The sequence below is a fragment of the Otolemur garnettii genome, unplaced genomic scaffold (genome assembly GCF_000181295.1).
Source record: "Otolemur garnettii isolate 467f Iridium unplaced genomic scaffold, OtoGar3 scaffold00021, whole genome shotgun sequence".
Taxonomy (NCBI): Eukaryota; Metazoa; Chordata; class Mammalia; order Primates; family Galagidae; genus Otolemur; species Otolemur garnettii.
Window position 1 is genome coordinate 14087680 of NW_003852416.1, and position 17813 is coordinate 14105492.

Sequence of the window (17813 nt, forward strand, 5' to 3'; positions counted from 1 at the left end):
GAGGAGTGAAGATGGGTGTCCCACCTGCAGCCCTGCAGAGGAGTGAAGGTGGGTGTCCTGCCTGCAGCCCTGCAGAGGAGTGAAGGTGGGTGTCCTACCTGTTGCCCTGCAGAGGAAGGAAGGTGGATGTCCCACCTGCAGCCCTGTAGCACTCACGTGTCTCCTAGACACACTCTCCACACTGCACTGTAATTGGCTAGTGACTTTTCTGTGTCATATTCATTATGATGCTTTCATGTTCTCTCTCATGTTCCCAATTCCTAGTACCACGCTTAACTGAAATTTTACAACCCTGGAATTTTCCCTGTAGTAGTCATGTCCTTCTGAATGCTCGAAGGCCAACAAGAAAAGACAACATTTAGTAAATTACACCAGTTCCAAATCAAGAGATTTCTTAGGAACAAACAATGCTCCTATGTCCTAAGCTCCTCATGCCAAAGAACATTTGATGCAAGTTTATCATTTTCATGGAAGTGTCTCATCCTCTATGTAGACTTTCCAGGGCCAAGACTAGAGTCTCACTGTTGAAGGTCTCAATTTCTAACTGTCTTTAGAACCTTGCTAGGAATACGGTAGCTCTGAACAGCAGAGTATTAACCGGTACATGTGTATATGCATGTGTGTGAGCGTATGTGTGATGAGTGAGAAGAAAGAGAGCAATAGAAAGGTCAGAGGGAAATGTATATGCAGATGTGTGGGCTTTAAGGTGGAAAATTAATGGAGAATAGGAGAGAGTTTTAAGATGCCTTTGCTCAGCTGCAAAAGTAACTGGTTTATGGTTTTGTTTGTAATCGAACTTTCACAATATTAAGGCAAATTATTTTATTTGGTGCTAAGTAACTATTTGTTGATGATACAATGAATGGATAGAGTCTCAGAGATCTGTGATCTATTTTGTGCTGTGATTTACTTATACAAATCTCATCCCCGTGTCTGGGTTTCCTCACCTATTAAGGTACCTCTCTCTCTGAGATTTTATTTCAAAATTTAAAAGACAAAAGAAAACATGTGATCAACTTAGCACAGTTACCGACCCAGAGGAGAGGTGCTTCTGGCTACTTGGAGGTGAAGGCTTTCACAGCCGTTTATCAGTACAGACATTCCGGGGAGGAAACCCTCCCCAGAAGAAGGCCGGGAAGTATTTGGACTGAGGAACAGGAAAGGAAAAGGCAGTTCAAACCAGGAAAGCTCTGAATGAACACAGGGTGTGTGCCCGGAGTGAGCGTGCTGTTGAGGAACTGCTGAAGCCTTCCAGATGCGAACGTGCCAGCAGCCTCACACAGCTTGGTTTTGTTTTGGCAGGAATGGGAAGGAAGCAGGTATCAGTGGGTGAATCATGATAAAGACCTCTTGGATCTTGAAGTAGCAGTCTGATTTTTAACATCCGTTGTTGGTCCTGAACTTCAAATCTGTTTTTGGTCCTGAACTCGTTATAAAGAGACAGACTCTAAACCCTTGCTCCGTAAATGACCTCCTCAGAGTTACATGCCGTGCTGAAGTTGGAGCTAGGGCCTAGCAGGTCACTCCTGCAGACAGAGAACCCCTGCAAACCAGTAAGATTGTTGGTGGCTGGCCCGTGTGCTGGTGCAAAGCTGATTTCCCATTATTTTTGTTGCCCTCATTATTCTCCAGCTCTGCCTGCTGACCACTACCTCACTTCCCTGAGTACGTAGGGTATTTTTATTTCCATTAATGATTACATAAGGAACATCATTTCAATGGTGTTTTAAGAATTTTTCTTAAGAAAACCTTTAACCCAATCCAAAAATTGACGATAAAGAATGACACTGCCTCAGGTAGCAATGTCTATAGTACTTCACAAGTGGTACCTGAGACATAGAGAGCAGTATCAGTGGTTAGAGAGGCAGGATTTAATAACAACTTCACCTATCATTATTTGAGCACTGGCCAGCCAGGCTCAAGACTAAACTCATTTCAGATCTAAAGTTTTCAACTATCATGACCACTGCCAAGATGGATATATTTATTCCCATTTTAGGGATCAGAGTTTGAGAGCGGGGGTGCTTTCCTTAGGCTTGCCGAGCTAGTAGGCCTTGAGCCTCATTTACGCCTCTGATCTCTGTTCAGAGCTTGGCTGGTTAGAAGCAGCTTCCCTCCTCCGGATCAGTACGGGTTTTGGATGGATGGGGATTACTTTATTCCAAGCAGCAGCTGCTGCAGAGTGAGAAGGCTTGAAAAGAGCAGCGCAGTGTCCTAATTACCTATGGCAAGGAAAACATCTGTGTGGGAAAAGTAATGAAATTAATTCTAATGTCTAGCAGTTGCATACATTAATTGACATTAATTAATGCCAAATTACGAGATACTTCCTATGGAATCGCATCATACACTCACCAGAATTGAATATGGAAAGAGTTCATCATACTTAATGCTATTACGGCAAGCCCCAGGGGGAGTAAGAGTGATTGGTCCCTCATTATGAGGTGCAGCCAATTTCTTTCTGTTTCCATTAGGAAGAGAAAGGGAACAAACCAGGAACACTTTACCACAGGCAGGCAGCTCAAAAATTGATCATTTTCCCTTCAGCTTGCAAATTTCACTTTGAAGCACTCTGAGCAAGAGCTGGTTCCAAGACCTTTTTCTCCAAGGGCTTTTCTTATGTCACCTGGTTGTACACTTTGTAATTCTTGAGCCAAAGGCAGGCTCACTGCACAGCTCAATTGCAGGGAACGGTGTAGGGAGCAGAGAAAGGTGAGCAGGCGGAGAAACAGAGATGGTTGATCTCACATACCCACCCCGACTCTCTCCACCCCACTCTCCCCACAGAGGGTGCTGGGCCAGGGGGTCCTGCCAATCACTGGACTCTGCCATCACAGCCTTTCCACTGTTGTTGACATCTCATATGTATCTTTTATTCATTTTTTTCCAGTGCAAACATATTTATAGATATCTAAATATACAACTTGCAAAAAATCGGGTCCATAATGCACATATTTTGGTAACCTACTTTTAAAAATCTTGTATTTTTGACTAATTTTAGATACACAGGAAAGTTGCTAAGATAGTTCAGAGTACATATTCTCTGTACCTAGATTCCTCTAATGCTAACATTTTATATAACATGATCTGTTTTTCAAAGCTAAGGAATTAACATTGCTTAATATTACTAATTGGTAACCTACTTGTATAATATAAAATATATTAAAAATTTTCTTACAGAAGCAACATTTTAGTAGAAAAACATACATTTCTCATAGTTTAGTTATTCCTCTATTGTTGGCCTTTTTTTCCTCCAATATATTTTTTTAATTATTAACAACACTCTAACAGATATCCAAGTGGTCAAATCTTTGCATAAATCCTTAATTACTTTCTTAGATAGAATTTTCAGAAATAAACCTGAGATCAAAGGATGTTATTCTTAACTACCTTGATCCATATTGCTGGTCTACCTCACACAAAAAATATTAATTTGCAGATGTTCTTATTTTGTGTGTAGGTGTAGCCATTGATCCTTAGATAGAAGCCAAGACATATTTAGTAAACACTGGCTGGAACTCACTGGGTTTTTTCATGCAACATAATGTAAAAGAAATAAGCCAAAACTGAAGTCAGGCCAACCAAGTCGAAACCCCATACTGCCATTTCTATAAATCACTATCACTCCGACTTTCATTCTTTTTTATCTACAAAATGAATTGATATGCTCTGTGGTGTTATGAAGATTAAATGTGCTAAATAAATGTGAACATGTTTTCGAGTGCCTGGCGCACAGATGCTCAATGAATGTTGGATTTCATTTTCCTTTATTTTCTTTTCAAATCCCTCAAGTCATAATTTCTATACAGATGAGTTAGATACATGATAAGTATTATATTAGTATTTTCCAACTTATGTTTGTTTGTTCAGGGACATTTGAAGAGGAGGCTAAGGTCTTAAGAAGGGAACTATTAGGCACCATTACAGATAAAACAAGACTTGTGTGTGCATCAAGAAATCCTCATTAGGTATCACTCTTAGAAATTCTAATTGAAAATTTTATTTGCAATTTGGAGCCTAACACCTCCTAATTAAGATTCAATATTGTTTAACTATTGTTGTTGTTGTTGTTCATTATCTTACATAAGAAGAAGCCCAGAAGTAGGGCTGCTGTAGCCTCAGAACCATCACTAGCTCAGTGATGTTACTGTGACTATATCATCCGTCCCTGGGTCATATCCATCCTGTAAGTGTGATTGTAAGACTGGATCCTTTAGATAGCAAGCAGTCTAGAGAAGTTCCAAACAGCACTTTGAGACACAGCACTGTACAGAGGCAGAAGGATCTTCTGTTGTATCTCCTGGTACCTCCTAGAAGCCCCTTCAGTACTTGCCCCTCAGTTCTCATTTACCAGTAGTAGGTTTAAATGCCTCTTCTAAACCAACCAATGGCAAGGAGGGTAGGAAGACCTCTGGCGGGCTTGGACCAACAACATTCATCCTTGCATATGAGAACTTCTGAGTCACAGGCAGGAGGGATGAGCCAGCAGATCCACTTTTGCAGCATTCTTTCAGAGACGAATGGATGTTGAGCAGGTCACCAAGAGTACCTGATAAGAAATATAACTACAATATTCAAATTTGGTTCAGCCAGTCCCTTTAAGGACCTGCTGTGTTCTCAAAACTGATCTTTTCATTGTGAAAGGTAGAAAAAAAAAAAAAAGAAAACAAGCATGTCAACATTTTTGACAATAACAACTAGCATTTGTACAAGTTTGAGTTTTCTTTTCTTTTTTTTAGAGAAAGTCTCACTCTATCGCCCTTGGGAGAGTGCTGTGGTATCACAGCTCACAGCAACATCCAGCTCTTGGGCTTAGGCGATTCTCTTGCTTCAGCTTCCCAAGTAGCTGGGACTATAGGCACCCACCAGAATGCCCAGCTAAAGTTTGAGTTTCAAAACATGGAGTGTGTATATTATTTCAATTTACAGCTAAACTACAAGATAGTTGATATTGGTATCTTCATTTATTAGATGAAGGGAATAAGCCTCAGGAAGATGAAGAGATTTCTTGTGAACTGTGTAGCTGGTAAATCGCCATAGCAGAATTCAAAGCCAGATCTAGTCAGAACTCTCTATTGTTTCTATGGCCCTATGTGACCTTCAGAAAGACAGAAGTTACTTAAAAGTGGTAAAAAGTTCTGGTGGAGTGTGAAATTGTTAGGTAAAGATTTTGAGTTGCTATATGGGTGATCATCTGGGAAGGGATGTGTCCTGAAATTGCCTTTAAGGAGAAAGATCTTGAGTTATGTTCTAAAATAGAACTATAGGAATGTCTGGAAAAGAAGATGGGGAAGGGAGTGTAGAGGGCTCTTCTTTAGTTTCACCGTGGAGATGGTTTTACCAGGATGAGGCAGGTTGACGTGCTTGTGAGTTACTCCATTCTGAAATGGCAACAGGGTGAAGGAAGATTGTGAGAATGCTCTTATCCCTAGTCTTCTGAAGACTCTCAGTGAGCCTGTGACCCCAAGACCACTAGTGATCCTCCAGATCACCAAGTGTGGCCACTTGACCAAATCCAAACTTCACAGAATAGATCCCTTTATTAAAATCAGTTGTTCTATAAAATTAGAATTCAGTTGAAAGGCCACACTCAAAGATCCAGAAGTCCACCTGTGCCCCAAGACCACAAGTTCCCTACCCCTGGATGGAGAGTTGTACATGCCGCCCCCAGTGGCTCCCGTGCAGATATAGGAGCACCCTAAGTTCCTTCACTAAAGGTAGTCCTCCAAAGTCCTGACTTCCAGTTTCCTTAAGAGAGTTCTTTAGTAAATTCTTACATACGTCTCAACATACTATTGCTCACCTGCATTTCATGTAGATAGTCATCTCCTGGTATTTTCACTTGAAAGAGTAGATTTCTGCATATGTCTCTCAGGTCTTAAAGTCAAATACATACTTCCTAAAGAATCACCAAGTAAACTAACATATTTTCCCTCAATAATAAGCCATATTCCAAGAAATATTCATTTATTACCTACTTTGTGCTAGGAATGGTATTAGAGCCTGTGGGTACAACATTGAGTAGAGTTTAAAAAGAAAAAAAAATGTCTTGGCTCAGCGCCTGTGGCTCAAGTGTCTAAGGCGCCGGCTGAGCTGGCGGGTTCAAATCCAGCCCAGGCCCACCAAACAACAATGATGGCTGCAACCAAAAAATAGCCGGGCGTTGTGGCAGGCACCTATAGTCCCAGCTACTTGGGAGGCGGAGGCAGGAGACTCTCTTGAGCCCAGAAGTTGGAGGTTTCTGTGAGCTGCGATGCTACAGCACTCTACCCAGGGTGACAGTTTGAGGCTCTGTCTCAAAAAAAAAAAAAAAAAAAAAATGTCTTCATGGAGATTGTATTCTGATGGGGCAGGGCACAGAAAAAAGGAATAATAAATAAAGTAATTTTATATTATGATGAGTTCCATGGAATGAATTAACAGAATTAGAGAATAACTATGGTAGATCCTCAGAAGTACCACTGAGCTAACTGAAGTCTAGAACCTTCTTTGAGAAGAGCATGGGGAGAAGGATTTTAGGTGGAAGAAATGCAAAGAACAAGTCTCTTAAATGATGAAAAATTTTGCCCAGTTCTTGAAAATAAAGTGAGCTAGATTAAAAGATGCATAGGGAGAGTAGAAAAGATTACCAGGATAGGAAGGGAAAAGGAAGTGGGAAGGCTGGATTGCTGGGGGGTAGAGGGTTTGAATATTTTCTAAAGGCAAAAGGAGTTTTAAGTAAGGGAGTACCATAACCTGATTAGCTAGAGGCCAAGGTAGTGTGGTTGAAAAACAGGGAGAGCCTCCCTGATACAATACACTCCCAGGGCTGGAGACCAAACCGACATAAGAGCTATTCTTGTTGCCATGGTGTTAATCATCCAGGTGTAATCTCACGTGACGTCCAGGGCTTCAGTTTACTCATCTGTAAAGTGAAAATGAAGTTTGGACTCAGGAATCTCCTCTTTATTTGGTTTCACTTCTAATTAATAATAAAAGAAAAAGCCTTTATCTTAACATAGAATCTTATTACTGCACCAACAGCCACACATTTATTATTAGATGTGTTCCCTATTTGTCAATCAAAGGTCATAGGGAGGAAGACAAGCCCACCCATCAGAACAAAACCGTGAAATTATAAATATTATTGCAAGGTTTAATCTTCGTTTAGATTGGGGGGATTAATTATTAAGAACTTAGAAGATGTCAAGACTTGTGGGAAGTGCCAGGAGGCAATGTAGGTGGTGTCACAGGCAAGTGAGTGAAATAATTAGGATACTAATTTAAATAATAAAGTGATGATATACTTAGCAAGATGGCAAAGCTTGTTTAAAGATGTGGAGATAGCTGGCAAATAAAAAGTGTCCATTCTGACTCTAAAGCTCTCTACGTATATCTTCCCACCCCCACGTATTTTCTAGATTCACAATACCTGACTTGCCGAATGCAGAACTGCACAGAGGCCAACAGAAATAAACCTTTTCCCGGCTACATCGATCCAGACTCTTTGATTGTCCAAGATGATTATGTGTTTGTCCAGGTACGAAATCTGTTTGTGTTTATTGTCTCAAAATTTTTCGTGTCCATGTTTCTGTCTCTATTGCAGCCTCTTCTGCCAACTTACATTCCCTGGAGAGCAAAAAGGAGGGAGGGAGAGAGGGAGGGCAGGAGGGAAGGAGGGTGGGGTGGAGGGCAGGAGGGAGCAGGGAGGGAAGTTAGTTTTCAACACAAGGAGAAATACTGAGCATGGAAGCTACTTTACTAACAGAATAGTAATTCGCTCCTTCCAGCTGTATCTAGAGGATCTTACTAACACGGGGTCCTAAAGGTATTGCCTAGAGAAGGAAGATTGTTTCCAGAATGATGCTCCATCTCTCTCATCCGCATTCCAAACAAGCTTCCAGTTATCAGAGGGACTGAGCAAATATGCCAGTCTCTTTTATCAGGGGAGTGGTCAGCCCATCAGCCCGCTCCCGGTGCCCACCCTAAACATGGTGCAACGGCAGTGGGGAGAAGAAGTCCTGGTGTGGCTGGAGGTGGTGGAGGCAGAGACTAGGGAGCGAGTAATCAGCTTTTATTGTCATTCACTGACTGTGAGTAGAGGGAAGAGATGTTAGATGACATGTATTCAGCCAGGCCTTTCACCAGTGAATCCAAGGAGAAAGAATTTGAGAAGCTGAGGTTTCATGAGTGGTTAGAAGAGACCGGGAGGGAGCAAGTGTGCTTTGCTTCTTTCTAGCAGTGGAGGAAAATTTCAGGCTTGTTTGCACAATGCGTTTATTCAGTTATTGGTTTCCATATTAAAAATGACAAAGGTGCGATTGCTGAATAGCTTATATACATGTATATAGAATTTCACTACAATTGAGATGCTCTAGACACTACTATATTTATTCGAACAAGAAATTGTGACTCAGAATATTTAATTTTGTACTTTAGGGAAGGATTTTTGAATGCCTAACTAACATCAGCCTTATATATACTGTTTAAATATCTCTCAAATTACTGTGCGCACACACTTAGGCACACAAACCATTTTCTTTTCCTTAAGGGCAGTGAGTAATGAAGACTCTGATAATTTCAGCATCAAATTACCAAGTGACATTCAAACTGTTATACATACTGGTTCTGTCTATAATTCATTTCTCTACTAATGCTGCTCCCAGGAACCTTGTCTGGTTTCTAATCAGTTTATAATCCACACATATGACTTAAAAAGGAGAAAAAAATTCTGCCTTTATTTCATATATTCTTCTCCCACTATCCTGAACATGATCCTGAAACCCATCACTAGGAAAGATAATCTGGCCACATCATGATGAAGAAGATCATTTTATAGTCACGTTCCAAAGTGGCTGATGAACATTCACCTGAAGCAATTGTTTCTGAGTGTGCAAACTCCAGCTCACATTCAAACTTGAAACATTTTAAGTGTTAAGAATGGCTTCAAAGGAGGCTGAGGTTTCAAAGGAGGCTGAGGTTGGCAGCGGTGCTCTTGGTATTGTGCCCTGTATGGAGGGGGCTACAGCTGAGGTGGAGGCCACACCCCTCTGCCCCTTGCCCCACATAACAGTGAGAGTCATTGGGCTGTTGAGTTTGGACAAAATTAGGGAAAGCAGCTCACACTTTTCTTCTAAGAAATAGAGACCTAGAGTGAGTTTGGGCCGTTCCTGCCTTTGTGATCTGCCCACAGTCACCAGTGTGGTCATCAGACTGGAAGTCAGTGCCCAGAGCAGCGAGGCTCCCACTCTGCCACTGTTTGCTCTGGACAGTTCCCTGCTTTAGGGCGTGGAGACCTGGTTGTGGGCCTATAGACCTGGGGCTCAAGAGCTGGGCTGCTGATGGACAAATGAGCCAATGTACCCTGAGGCTTGTATCATTTGAAAAACAAACAATTAAAAAAAGCTGAATATGTTTCCCAGTGTTTGAGCCACAGTGTAATTTAAGAATTGCATTTTTGTGCAGTAGGTTCACTTTGGGCCTCTGACCAACTCACTTAACGCTGTGTAAGTGGTTTGTGAGCTGAATGCCAGTTCTCTACCCTTGTCTGCAATAGGAATTCCTACTGTTTTGTTGGGCTGGAGGCCACCCCCTTCCATTCAGGTGCCTGTTCTGTGACCCGTAACTGTTACAGTTGCTCCTCTTACGACCTTGTTTTTCTGATCTAGCTGACTTCAGGAGGCCGGCCACATTACTACGTGTCCTACCGAAGGAATGCATTTGCCCAAATGAAGCTTCCCAAGTATGCTTTGCCCAAGGTATGGTCTGCCTGGCTCTCCTCATTCACTGCTTCTGTGATTCCGAGTCCTGCCTCCTGCCCTGTCCCTGGGACATTGCCTGCATCCCAGTCATTTCCTTCCTTTCATTACACGTGTCTGATTCTCAAGTTCATTCCACATTACTTTCTTTTTGCCGGTCTCGTCACCTTCCTCTCTTTTTGTCCCCATCTCCTTTCTCCTTTCTTTGTCTCTCTCGGGAATTCTCATTCCTATGGGGGCATCAGAATAAACTGATAACTGATCTGCTTTAGCTTTTCACTCATAACGATTTTTCATGCAGTATGCATCGGTGTACCAACAAAGCAGGAACTATGTTTTGGACACGTGGTCGGTCAGTGCAACAGGTGTGCCCCATTCCTGTCTACCCCATTTTATTTTTCTCAATTGTATACTGAGAAGTGATGCAGAGACAAGGCTCCAACTTTTGCTTTCTCTCTCAATGGAACTTACCGGAACGCTTGTCTTTAGAGGTCTGAGACACAGCTAATTTTTCTGACTTCCCAGAGACATACCCATTTAGAAACAGTGGCGAACAAAAGTTAAAGACCCTCCGTGCTGACGTCCCCAGGCTGTCTTTTCCGTGAACACTGGAGAACTGCGTTGATACGGAGCGCCACCTAGTGGAGGTCTGACTAACTCGGAAGCTCAAAGCAGGCATTTGGAAGCTTACTGCCATGCTGAGTATTTCAAGGGACTAGAAATTGTTAATATAATGTGCCTTAACCTTGGAGCAAGGGAGATGCATGTAGCTATAACGAGGGGACTTTTGAAGTTTAAGTAGATTGTAGCTCGACTTTGAAGAGTTTGAGTTGCGTAAAGAACATGAAGAACTTTTTTTAGCTTTACCTTTTTTTTTTTTAATTGAGTTTTCATGTTTCTTTCTCTTGTATTTTCATCCATGACTTTGCAGTATGCTGTCTTGGACCAAGACAAGATAGCTTCCTAGGAAATCATGTTATAGACATAGCACAGGGCACAGCAGGCCTTCTTTCGCAGGAAAACCAATTGTAACATATCACTCTGGCTTCATAGGCAGAATTTTCTTTCTTGCCTAGTGTTGTATCCCTACCCCTAATGTCGCGAAAGGTGGCCTATACATCTCAGCCCATTAGAGGTAACAACCGACATTAAATTGCACCATTAAATCCTATAAAGAAAAGAAAAAAATAAATACATTGCACTATTAGCTCCAAAGAGCTATATCCACGTTAGTGGTTATTATTGTCAGCTGCTAAAAGATTAATGACTGTGCTAATTGCCCCAAACTAAAATTATGTCAGTGTCTATCTCCATTGAAATGGCTCTTCCTCTTAATTTGCCTTAAGTTTGGGGGTTTTGTTTTTCAATAAGAGGAGAACTTGTAACATTGAAGTTGTGTTTAGATAAGAATTGGGTAGTCAGTATATAAGAAGAAAACTGAGTGTTCTTAAAATTTGCCTAGATTGGGCAGTGCCTGTGGCTCAAAGGAATGGGGCACCAGCTACATATGCCGGAGGTTGTGGGTTCAAACTCAGCCCCAGCCAAAAACTAAAAAAAAAAAAAAAAATTTGCCTAGATATTTTCCTAAGAAGGTCTCTCAGGGAAATGAACATGTTAATTAGCACAGTAAATACAACAGAGCTGGAGTTTTTCCCCCTCAAGCATTGATATAAATTTTGTTTCTTTGACCAGTAAAGATTATATTCAATGCAGCAAGGTATTCATGTTGAGTCACACATCTCTTGCTCTCTTGGGAATACTCTTTAAGAGGAATCTTGGCCAAAACCAAATACTATTTTCAGCAGAACTGAGGCTAGAACTCCTGACACTCAAGGTAGTTTTCATCTTATATTTTTATTACCTTGAAGGTAAATTAATAGCTTCTATTATTAAAACATTAACTGCACCACCCCCTTGAAATTTGATAATACTGTCAGAAGCATCAAGAGGAAAATCCCAGCTACCTAAGGAGCCCCTAATAGTTTAAAGTCAGAGAAACATATATAGACCCACTCCTGGAGATTTGGGAAACAGGTACTTTGCATTGCTTGTCCGTAGCCATCACACAGATTACTGCTGACAGTTGCCCCCAGTGGCACCTAGCCAATCTGGAAGGAAAAAGTTTTGCTTTGATCCTGAGTCGGCTGTCTGTCTGCCTCTCCCTGCTCTCCCACGTGAGCCTGTTCCATTACTCATCCTCATCTGAGTTCAGAAGGTAGAATGCAGTGATTAATTTAGCTTGTTCCCACAAAAAAAAAAGGAGCTAGCACAGCAAATGAATGCATTATTTGGTCCAGGTGGGTGTTTATTATTTAAGGCAATGAGATGCTTCACTACAATCCCATCACACCTTCACAAAGAAGCCCCAGCTTGGGGGGAGAGATCTGGTGCAAAGGTGCATGTGTTTCCCAGCCTCTGTCAGAGCCAGGGGCTGCTGCAGCGGGAACTGAGCAAAGCTTCATGCTGGCCAAAGGAATTGAGAGAGACCAGCACCTTTATGCTCAAATCTGCTCTAATCATCTACTGTCATTGTATCAGCTCCTGAAAGACCATAGTCACCCTGAGCTGTGTCCAAAAAAAAATTGGATAATACAGTGGTAAAGAGTGATGGGCATGGGTGGGGAGATTTTAGTGTTGCTGTTTCCAGTAAGAGCACGCGGCCCTCCAAATAGGGAGCCGTTAGTGACAGTTTCCCTTCCCTTAACTTACTAGGAGCTCGTTCTGAGCTACTCAAGTGAGATAAATGAGGCAATACATATGAAAGTGCTTTGAGCATTTTGGAGGACAGATACTCTATAAAAGCAAGGTAATATTATTATTAGTATGGATCTAGTTGTCTCCATGGTGGAAGATCGATGTGGACCGGGATGTAGGTGATGCAAAGTCTGCCTGATTCGAGGCAGGAGACACGGATTAGAGACCTAGATCTGTCACTAACTTGCTTTGAAACCCTGGGCTGGTTTATCAATTTCTCTTTTCCTCATTTTTTTTCCAATAAGGACCTTAGATTCACAGCAGTATTTCTCACAATAAAATGTCCTGAGTGAGGCTTCATGACAATTTGGCGCTGCAATTAAATCAATTTTTGAAAAGAAGTAAACTCCATTCTCTGTTTTTTGCATAGACAGCAGTAGTAGCTCACTGGTATGTCGAAGGTTCTAGGATGTGCTGTGAGCTAGACAGCTCTTTCCTTCAGCATTAATTAATATTCTTTTCTCAAAGGACCCACCCCTTTTAAAATTTATTAAACTGCAAACAATGTCAGTGTTCTGCAGAACGAATGTTAGAAAAGGATCCAATAGAAAACCTGTAAGATCCCATCTTGGTCTGGTCTTAAAATTCTGTGACTCAGTGAAAACATTCAACATAAAGGGCCAATTTGGGAGAGAAGGCACATCTTCCCCATCCAGGAAGAGGATTTAAGAAGGAAGAAAATGGAGGATGACATCTAGATGTGTCAAAACTTTCAATTAAAATTTTTAAGATGAATGTCATTTTTTAGAAGTCTGTGCAATGTAATTGAATGTATGAAAGGAAAGAAAGATGGGCCCTCGGTCCCTCTCTAGATGTGGCCATTTTAATAATGGGCCATTATCAGTGCATGACTAGTTTTCTAAGTGGATGATCAGAATACTGGATGCATCTGCGTTTTCAGTCTAAATCTACTAAAAAAGGGTTGCCAGGAGCAGGATAGTAATGGGGACCTACTTAGTCTGGCAGGCAGGATCATTTAATTAAACAGCTGTTGTGAGGACCTCATAGGTCACCACTGCAGAAAGTCGCTCTGTGGGCATGGAGGTAGGAATTGGCTCTGTGGGGGTCAGATTATTATTATTTTGACTTAAATTCAGGAATTATTCTACTAATTCTATCTTACTGAAAAAAAAAAACACAGAAAAAGGGAAACATGAAATTGGGAGTAACTATTTGATGATTGTAAACACTGGGTAAGGAGTTAGGTCTTTGTCATATAGGCAATGAGGGGCCATAGAAGATTTGGCCCTCCATGGAGGAAAAGGTTTGTAACAAATTTCCACAGCTGGGTCTCTCCATTAGAAAGAAAGTAAATACTAGGATGAGCCACTTTGTGTTGAGTATATTAGTTAGGACTCTTAACAATTGCAATAAACAGAAAGGCCAAATCAGCCCTGTTCCATCAACACGGAGAATGTACGAGCTCACTCAGCCTCACATTGCTGTCACGTATGAGCAAATGCCAAGCACCGGGCTCTGTTAGAAGTGCGAACCCTGGCTCGGCACCTGTGGCTCAAGTGGCTAAGGTGCCAGCCACATACACCAGAGCTGGAGGGTTCAAATCCAGCCCCGGCCCACCAAACAACAATGACGGCTGCAACCAAAAAAAATAGCCAGGACGTTGTGGTGGGTGCCTGTAGTCCCAGCCACTTGGGAGGCAGAGGCAGGAGAAGCACTTGAGCCCAGGAATTGGAGTTTGCTGTGAGCTGTGATGCCACGGCCCTCTACCCAGGGTGACAAGCTTGAAACTTTGTCTCAAAAAAAAAAAAAAAAAGAAGAAGAAGAAGAAGAAGCGGGAACCCTTACCAACTGATTTTATCCTCACAACCCCATGGGGGGGCACACTGTCCTTATCTCTGTTTTTCAGGTTGAAATTCTAAGGCACAGATTTTCTACTATTCATGCAAGAAAAGTCACAGAGCCAAGATTTGAGCTCAAATAGTTTTATTCCAAAGTCCATTCTTTTAAACACTTTGCTGCACTTTCTTCTCTAACTGAAAAGTCTGGAATTAAGATAGGTTTCTTAGATACCCACATCCACGGACTCAAAGCATGTCCCAGGATTGATTGGATTGGGCGATCTCTCCCTCTCTCTCTCTCTCTCTCCTCTCTTTTGAGAGAGAGAGTTTCACTCTGTTCCCTATGCTGGAATGCTCTGGCATCGGCCTGGCTCACAGTAAACTCAAACTCCTTGATTCAAACGATCCTTCTGCCTCAGCCTCCCAAGTAGCTAGGTCTACAGCTGCCCGCCATAACACCCAGCCAATTTTTCTACATTTAGTAGAGACAGGGTCTCACTCTTACTGAGGCTGGTCTCAAACTCCTGACCTCAAGGAATCCTCCCTCCTTGGCCTCCCAGAGTGCTAGGATCATAGGTGTGAATCACCACACCTGGCCTCTCTCCATCTTTTACCCTATTTTCATCAAGATTATGTTCTTTGTCTGCCTCCCAAGATATGTCTTCAGCAGATTTAGACATTTAAAAAAATTATTACTGCTACAAACCAAAAATGAAATACTTCTTTTGTCACTCCCTATTAATCCCACAATCATTATAGAAACTTGTCTTATTGACTTTGCTTGGGTCATGTGTCCACCACCTATCAAATTGCTGTTTGCAGGGAAATGGAATATTCTGAATGCCAGACATAGAAGCTCACTTTTGGTGCTGAGGGTAAAAAAAGTATATTTAATCCATTGGAAGAAATATATCTAAGAAGGGTGAAGTTGTTTTTCAAATAATATCAAACTATATAGTTAGCCCTCATATCCTCATGTTCTATATCTGTGGATTGAACCAACCTTGGATTGTTCCTATTTCAGAAAAATATACAACAATAAAAATAATATGAGTTAAATAAAAAATACAGTATAGCACTGATTTACATGGCATTTACATTGTATTAGGTATTATAAGTAATCTAGTGGCACAAAGTATGCAAACAGCAGGATGTATGTATATGCAAATAAAAGGCAATTTTATTTAAGTGACTTGAGCACTGGTGGATTTTTGTATCTGGAGAATGGAGAGGACTTGCTGTAGATTGCTGGACCTTAGGGCAGCACTTCTTAGATTTTAATGTGCATAGAGATCATTTAGTGACCTTATTAAAATGTGAATTTTAATTCACTAGGTGAGGCCCAAGGTTCTGACTGTTTAACAAGCTTGCAGGTGATGCCCTTATTGCGGGTCCATGGACCACACTGAGAAATATAGGCTTTGTCTATTTTCTCTTTGCCCCTGTAGTTTTTCCTCATATCTGTCCCATATAAGCTTTCTGAGTAAGTACCATGTTTGTCTTTGACAAATATATCAGGATGATTGATTCTCCAAATCCTACCTACTATAGAAAGTATTTTTCAAATTACCTAATGAGACAACTAAATTATAACTGAGCTAACAAGCATCTCTCAATCCTATTTTCTCATGATGTTATTGCCTAATCCTACAAGTGACAACGGATATATATGATTAACCCTTAACTAGTTACTATTTCTCATATATACAAAAGAAGTGCCCTGTTTCCCATCAAAATGTGTGTTCTGGTTTTCCTTGTTAGAGTCCACTCTCGGAGATGCCTGCCAGGTTAGCACATCTGACTCTTCCTTCCTCCTCACCCCCTTGTCTCTCTTCAGGACATGCATGTCATCAGTACAGATGAGAACCAGGTGTTTGCGGCAGTCCAAGAATGGAACCAGAATGACACGTACAACCTCTACATCTCAGACACACGTGGCGTCTACTTCACCCTGGCCTTGGAGAACGTCCAGAGCAGCCGAGGCCCTGAGGGCAACATCATGATCGACCTCTATGAGGTATGTCACTAGGCACATGTGGTCCTGGGCTGGCACAGCGTCTGGGCTGCCTAATGAAGTCCCAGCGCTGGCCTTTTCCATTTCGATGCTGGCTCTTTGGCCTCATTTTTCTTGGGAGATGGAGAGTTTCCTAGGACATTTTTTATTAGTTTGCAACTCATGAAACATCTCTGGAATGGATTCTTTTTTTTTTTTTTTTTTCAGATTAATACAGGGGTACATATGATTAGGTCACATTGTTTGCATTTGTGAGGTAAAGTCCAAGTTGTAGTCAAGTCCTTTACCCCTGGGATGTACCACATACCCTGCATTGCATCAGTTAGTTGGGAGCTTATAGAACCCCCTCCTCCCCTTTCCCCTTTCTTGAGTTTATTTGTGTTTTTCTTTTGTGTGGGCCCATGGTTATTCATTTACTAGTTTAAAATTCATATTAAGTACATGAGGTGCTTGTTTTTCCATTCTTGAGAAGCTTTACTAAGAAGAATGTTCTTCAGCACCATCCAGGTAAATACAAAAGATATGAAGTCTCTTATCTTTTCTATAGCTGAATAGTGTAAGTGATTCTTTTTTGACCAAAGCCCCAGACATGAAGGGGCTTTTACATTGTATTAGGTATTATAAGGAATCTAGTGGTACAAAGTATGCAAGTTGGAGAACATCTGGGGAGGTAGGAAAACCAAGGGTTTGGAGAAGAGTGATGTGCATGTGATAGTTGCAAACAGTTTTGAAGGGCAGACAGGATACTGAGCAAAGGGATATGGGCAGGCTCCCATGTTTCTCAGAATGACAGAGTGGCAGGGACAAGGGCTTCCTCCAGAGATGCCTTCTTTGTAGACCTCTGCACATAACCTCCCCTGCTAATGGCCTTTGTATCATAGAGCCAGGAGTGAGGTAAGATCAATGGGTCTTTTTCTTCTAAATCTGGAAAAACAAAATAAATAAGAAACAACTACAGTAACAAAAACAGAGCTTACCAGATTCCCTAAGGGAACTATGGCTCTTTGTTCTTCAGAATAACCAAGTGTCAAAAGAAAGTCTTGGGCAGCAACTGTGGCTCAGCTGGTAGGGCACCAGCACCATATACTGAGGGTGGCAGGCTTGAACCTGGGGCCCTGGCCAAACTGCAACAAAAAAATAGCTGGACGTTGTGGTGGACACCTGTAGTTCCAGCTACCCGGGAGGCTGAGGCAAGAGAATCACCTAAGCCCAGGAGTTGGAGGTTGCTGTGAACTGTGACGCCATGGTACTCTACCAAGGGGGACAGAGTAAGACTGTGTCCAAAAAAAAAAAAGAGAAAGTCTTATATGTTGGATCAATTAGTTGTCATGACCAATGTTCTGATTGCCACTGAAAGTACAGCTAAGTAGAAAGAAAGCTGCTATTTGGGAATAGATTTTAGCTTTTTGTCAGTCTTGTCATCTGCTATGAAAAACTCACAATAGGTTGTAATAAGTCTCTTAAAAACATGCTCAGAATGTGGGAAATCCAACCATGTATCTATTTCTA

General features: G+C 41.6%; 1 protein-coding gene across 5 annotated transcripts in view; it reads left to right on the forward strand.

The window, feature by feature from the left end:
• The window catches only part of SORCS1 (sortilin related VPS10 domain containing receptor 1), a 505175-nt gene that overhangs the window by 379310 nt on the left and 108052 nt on the right, over positions 1-17813 (forward strand). For all 5 annotated transcript variants that reach the window (XM_003787186.1, XM_003787185.2, XM_003787187.2 and 2 more), the window contains exons 7-9: positions 7401-7519; positions 9648-9737; positions 16128-16307. In XM_003787186.1, coding sequence (XP_003787234.1) covers positions 7401-7519; positions 9648-9737; positions 16128-16307 — 389 coding nt within the window. The remainder of the gene's footprint in view (positions 1-7400; positions 7520-9647; positions 9738-16127; positions 16308-17813) is intronic.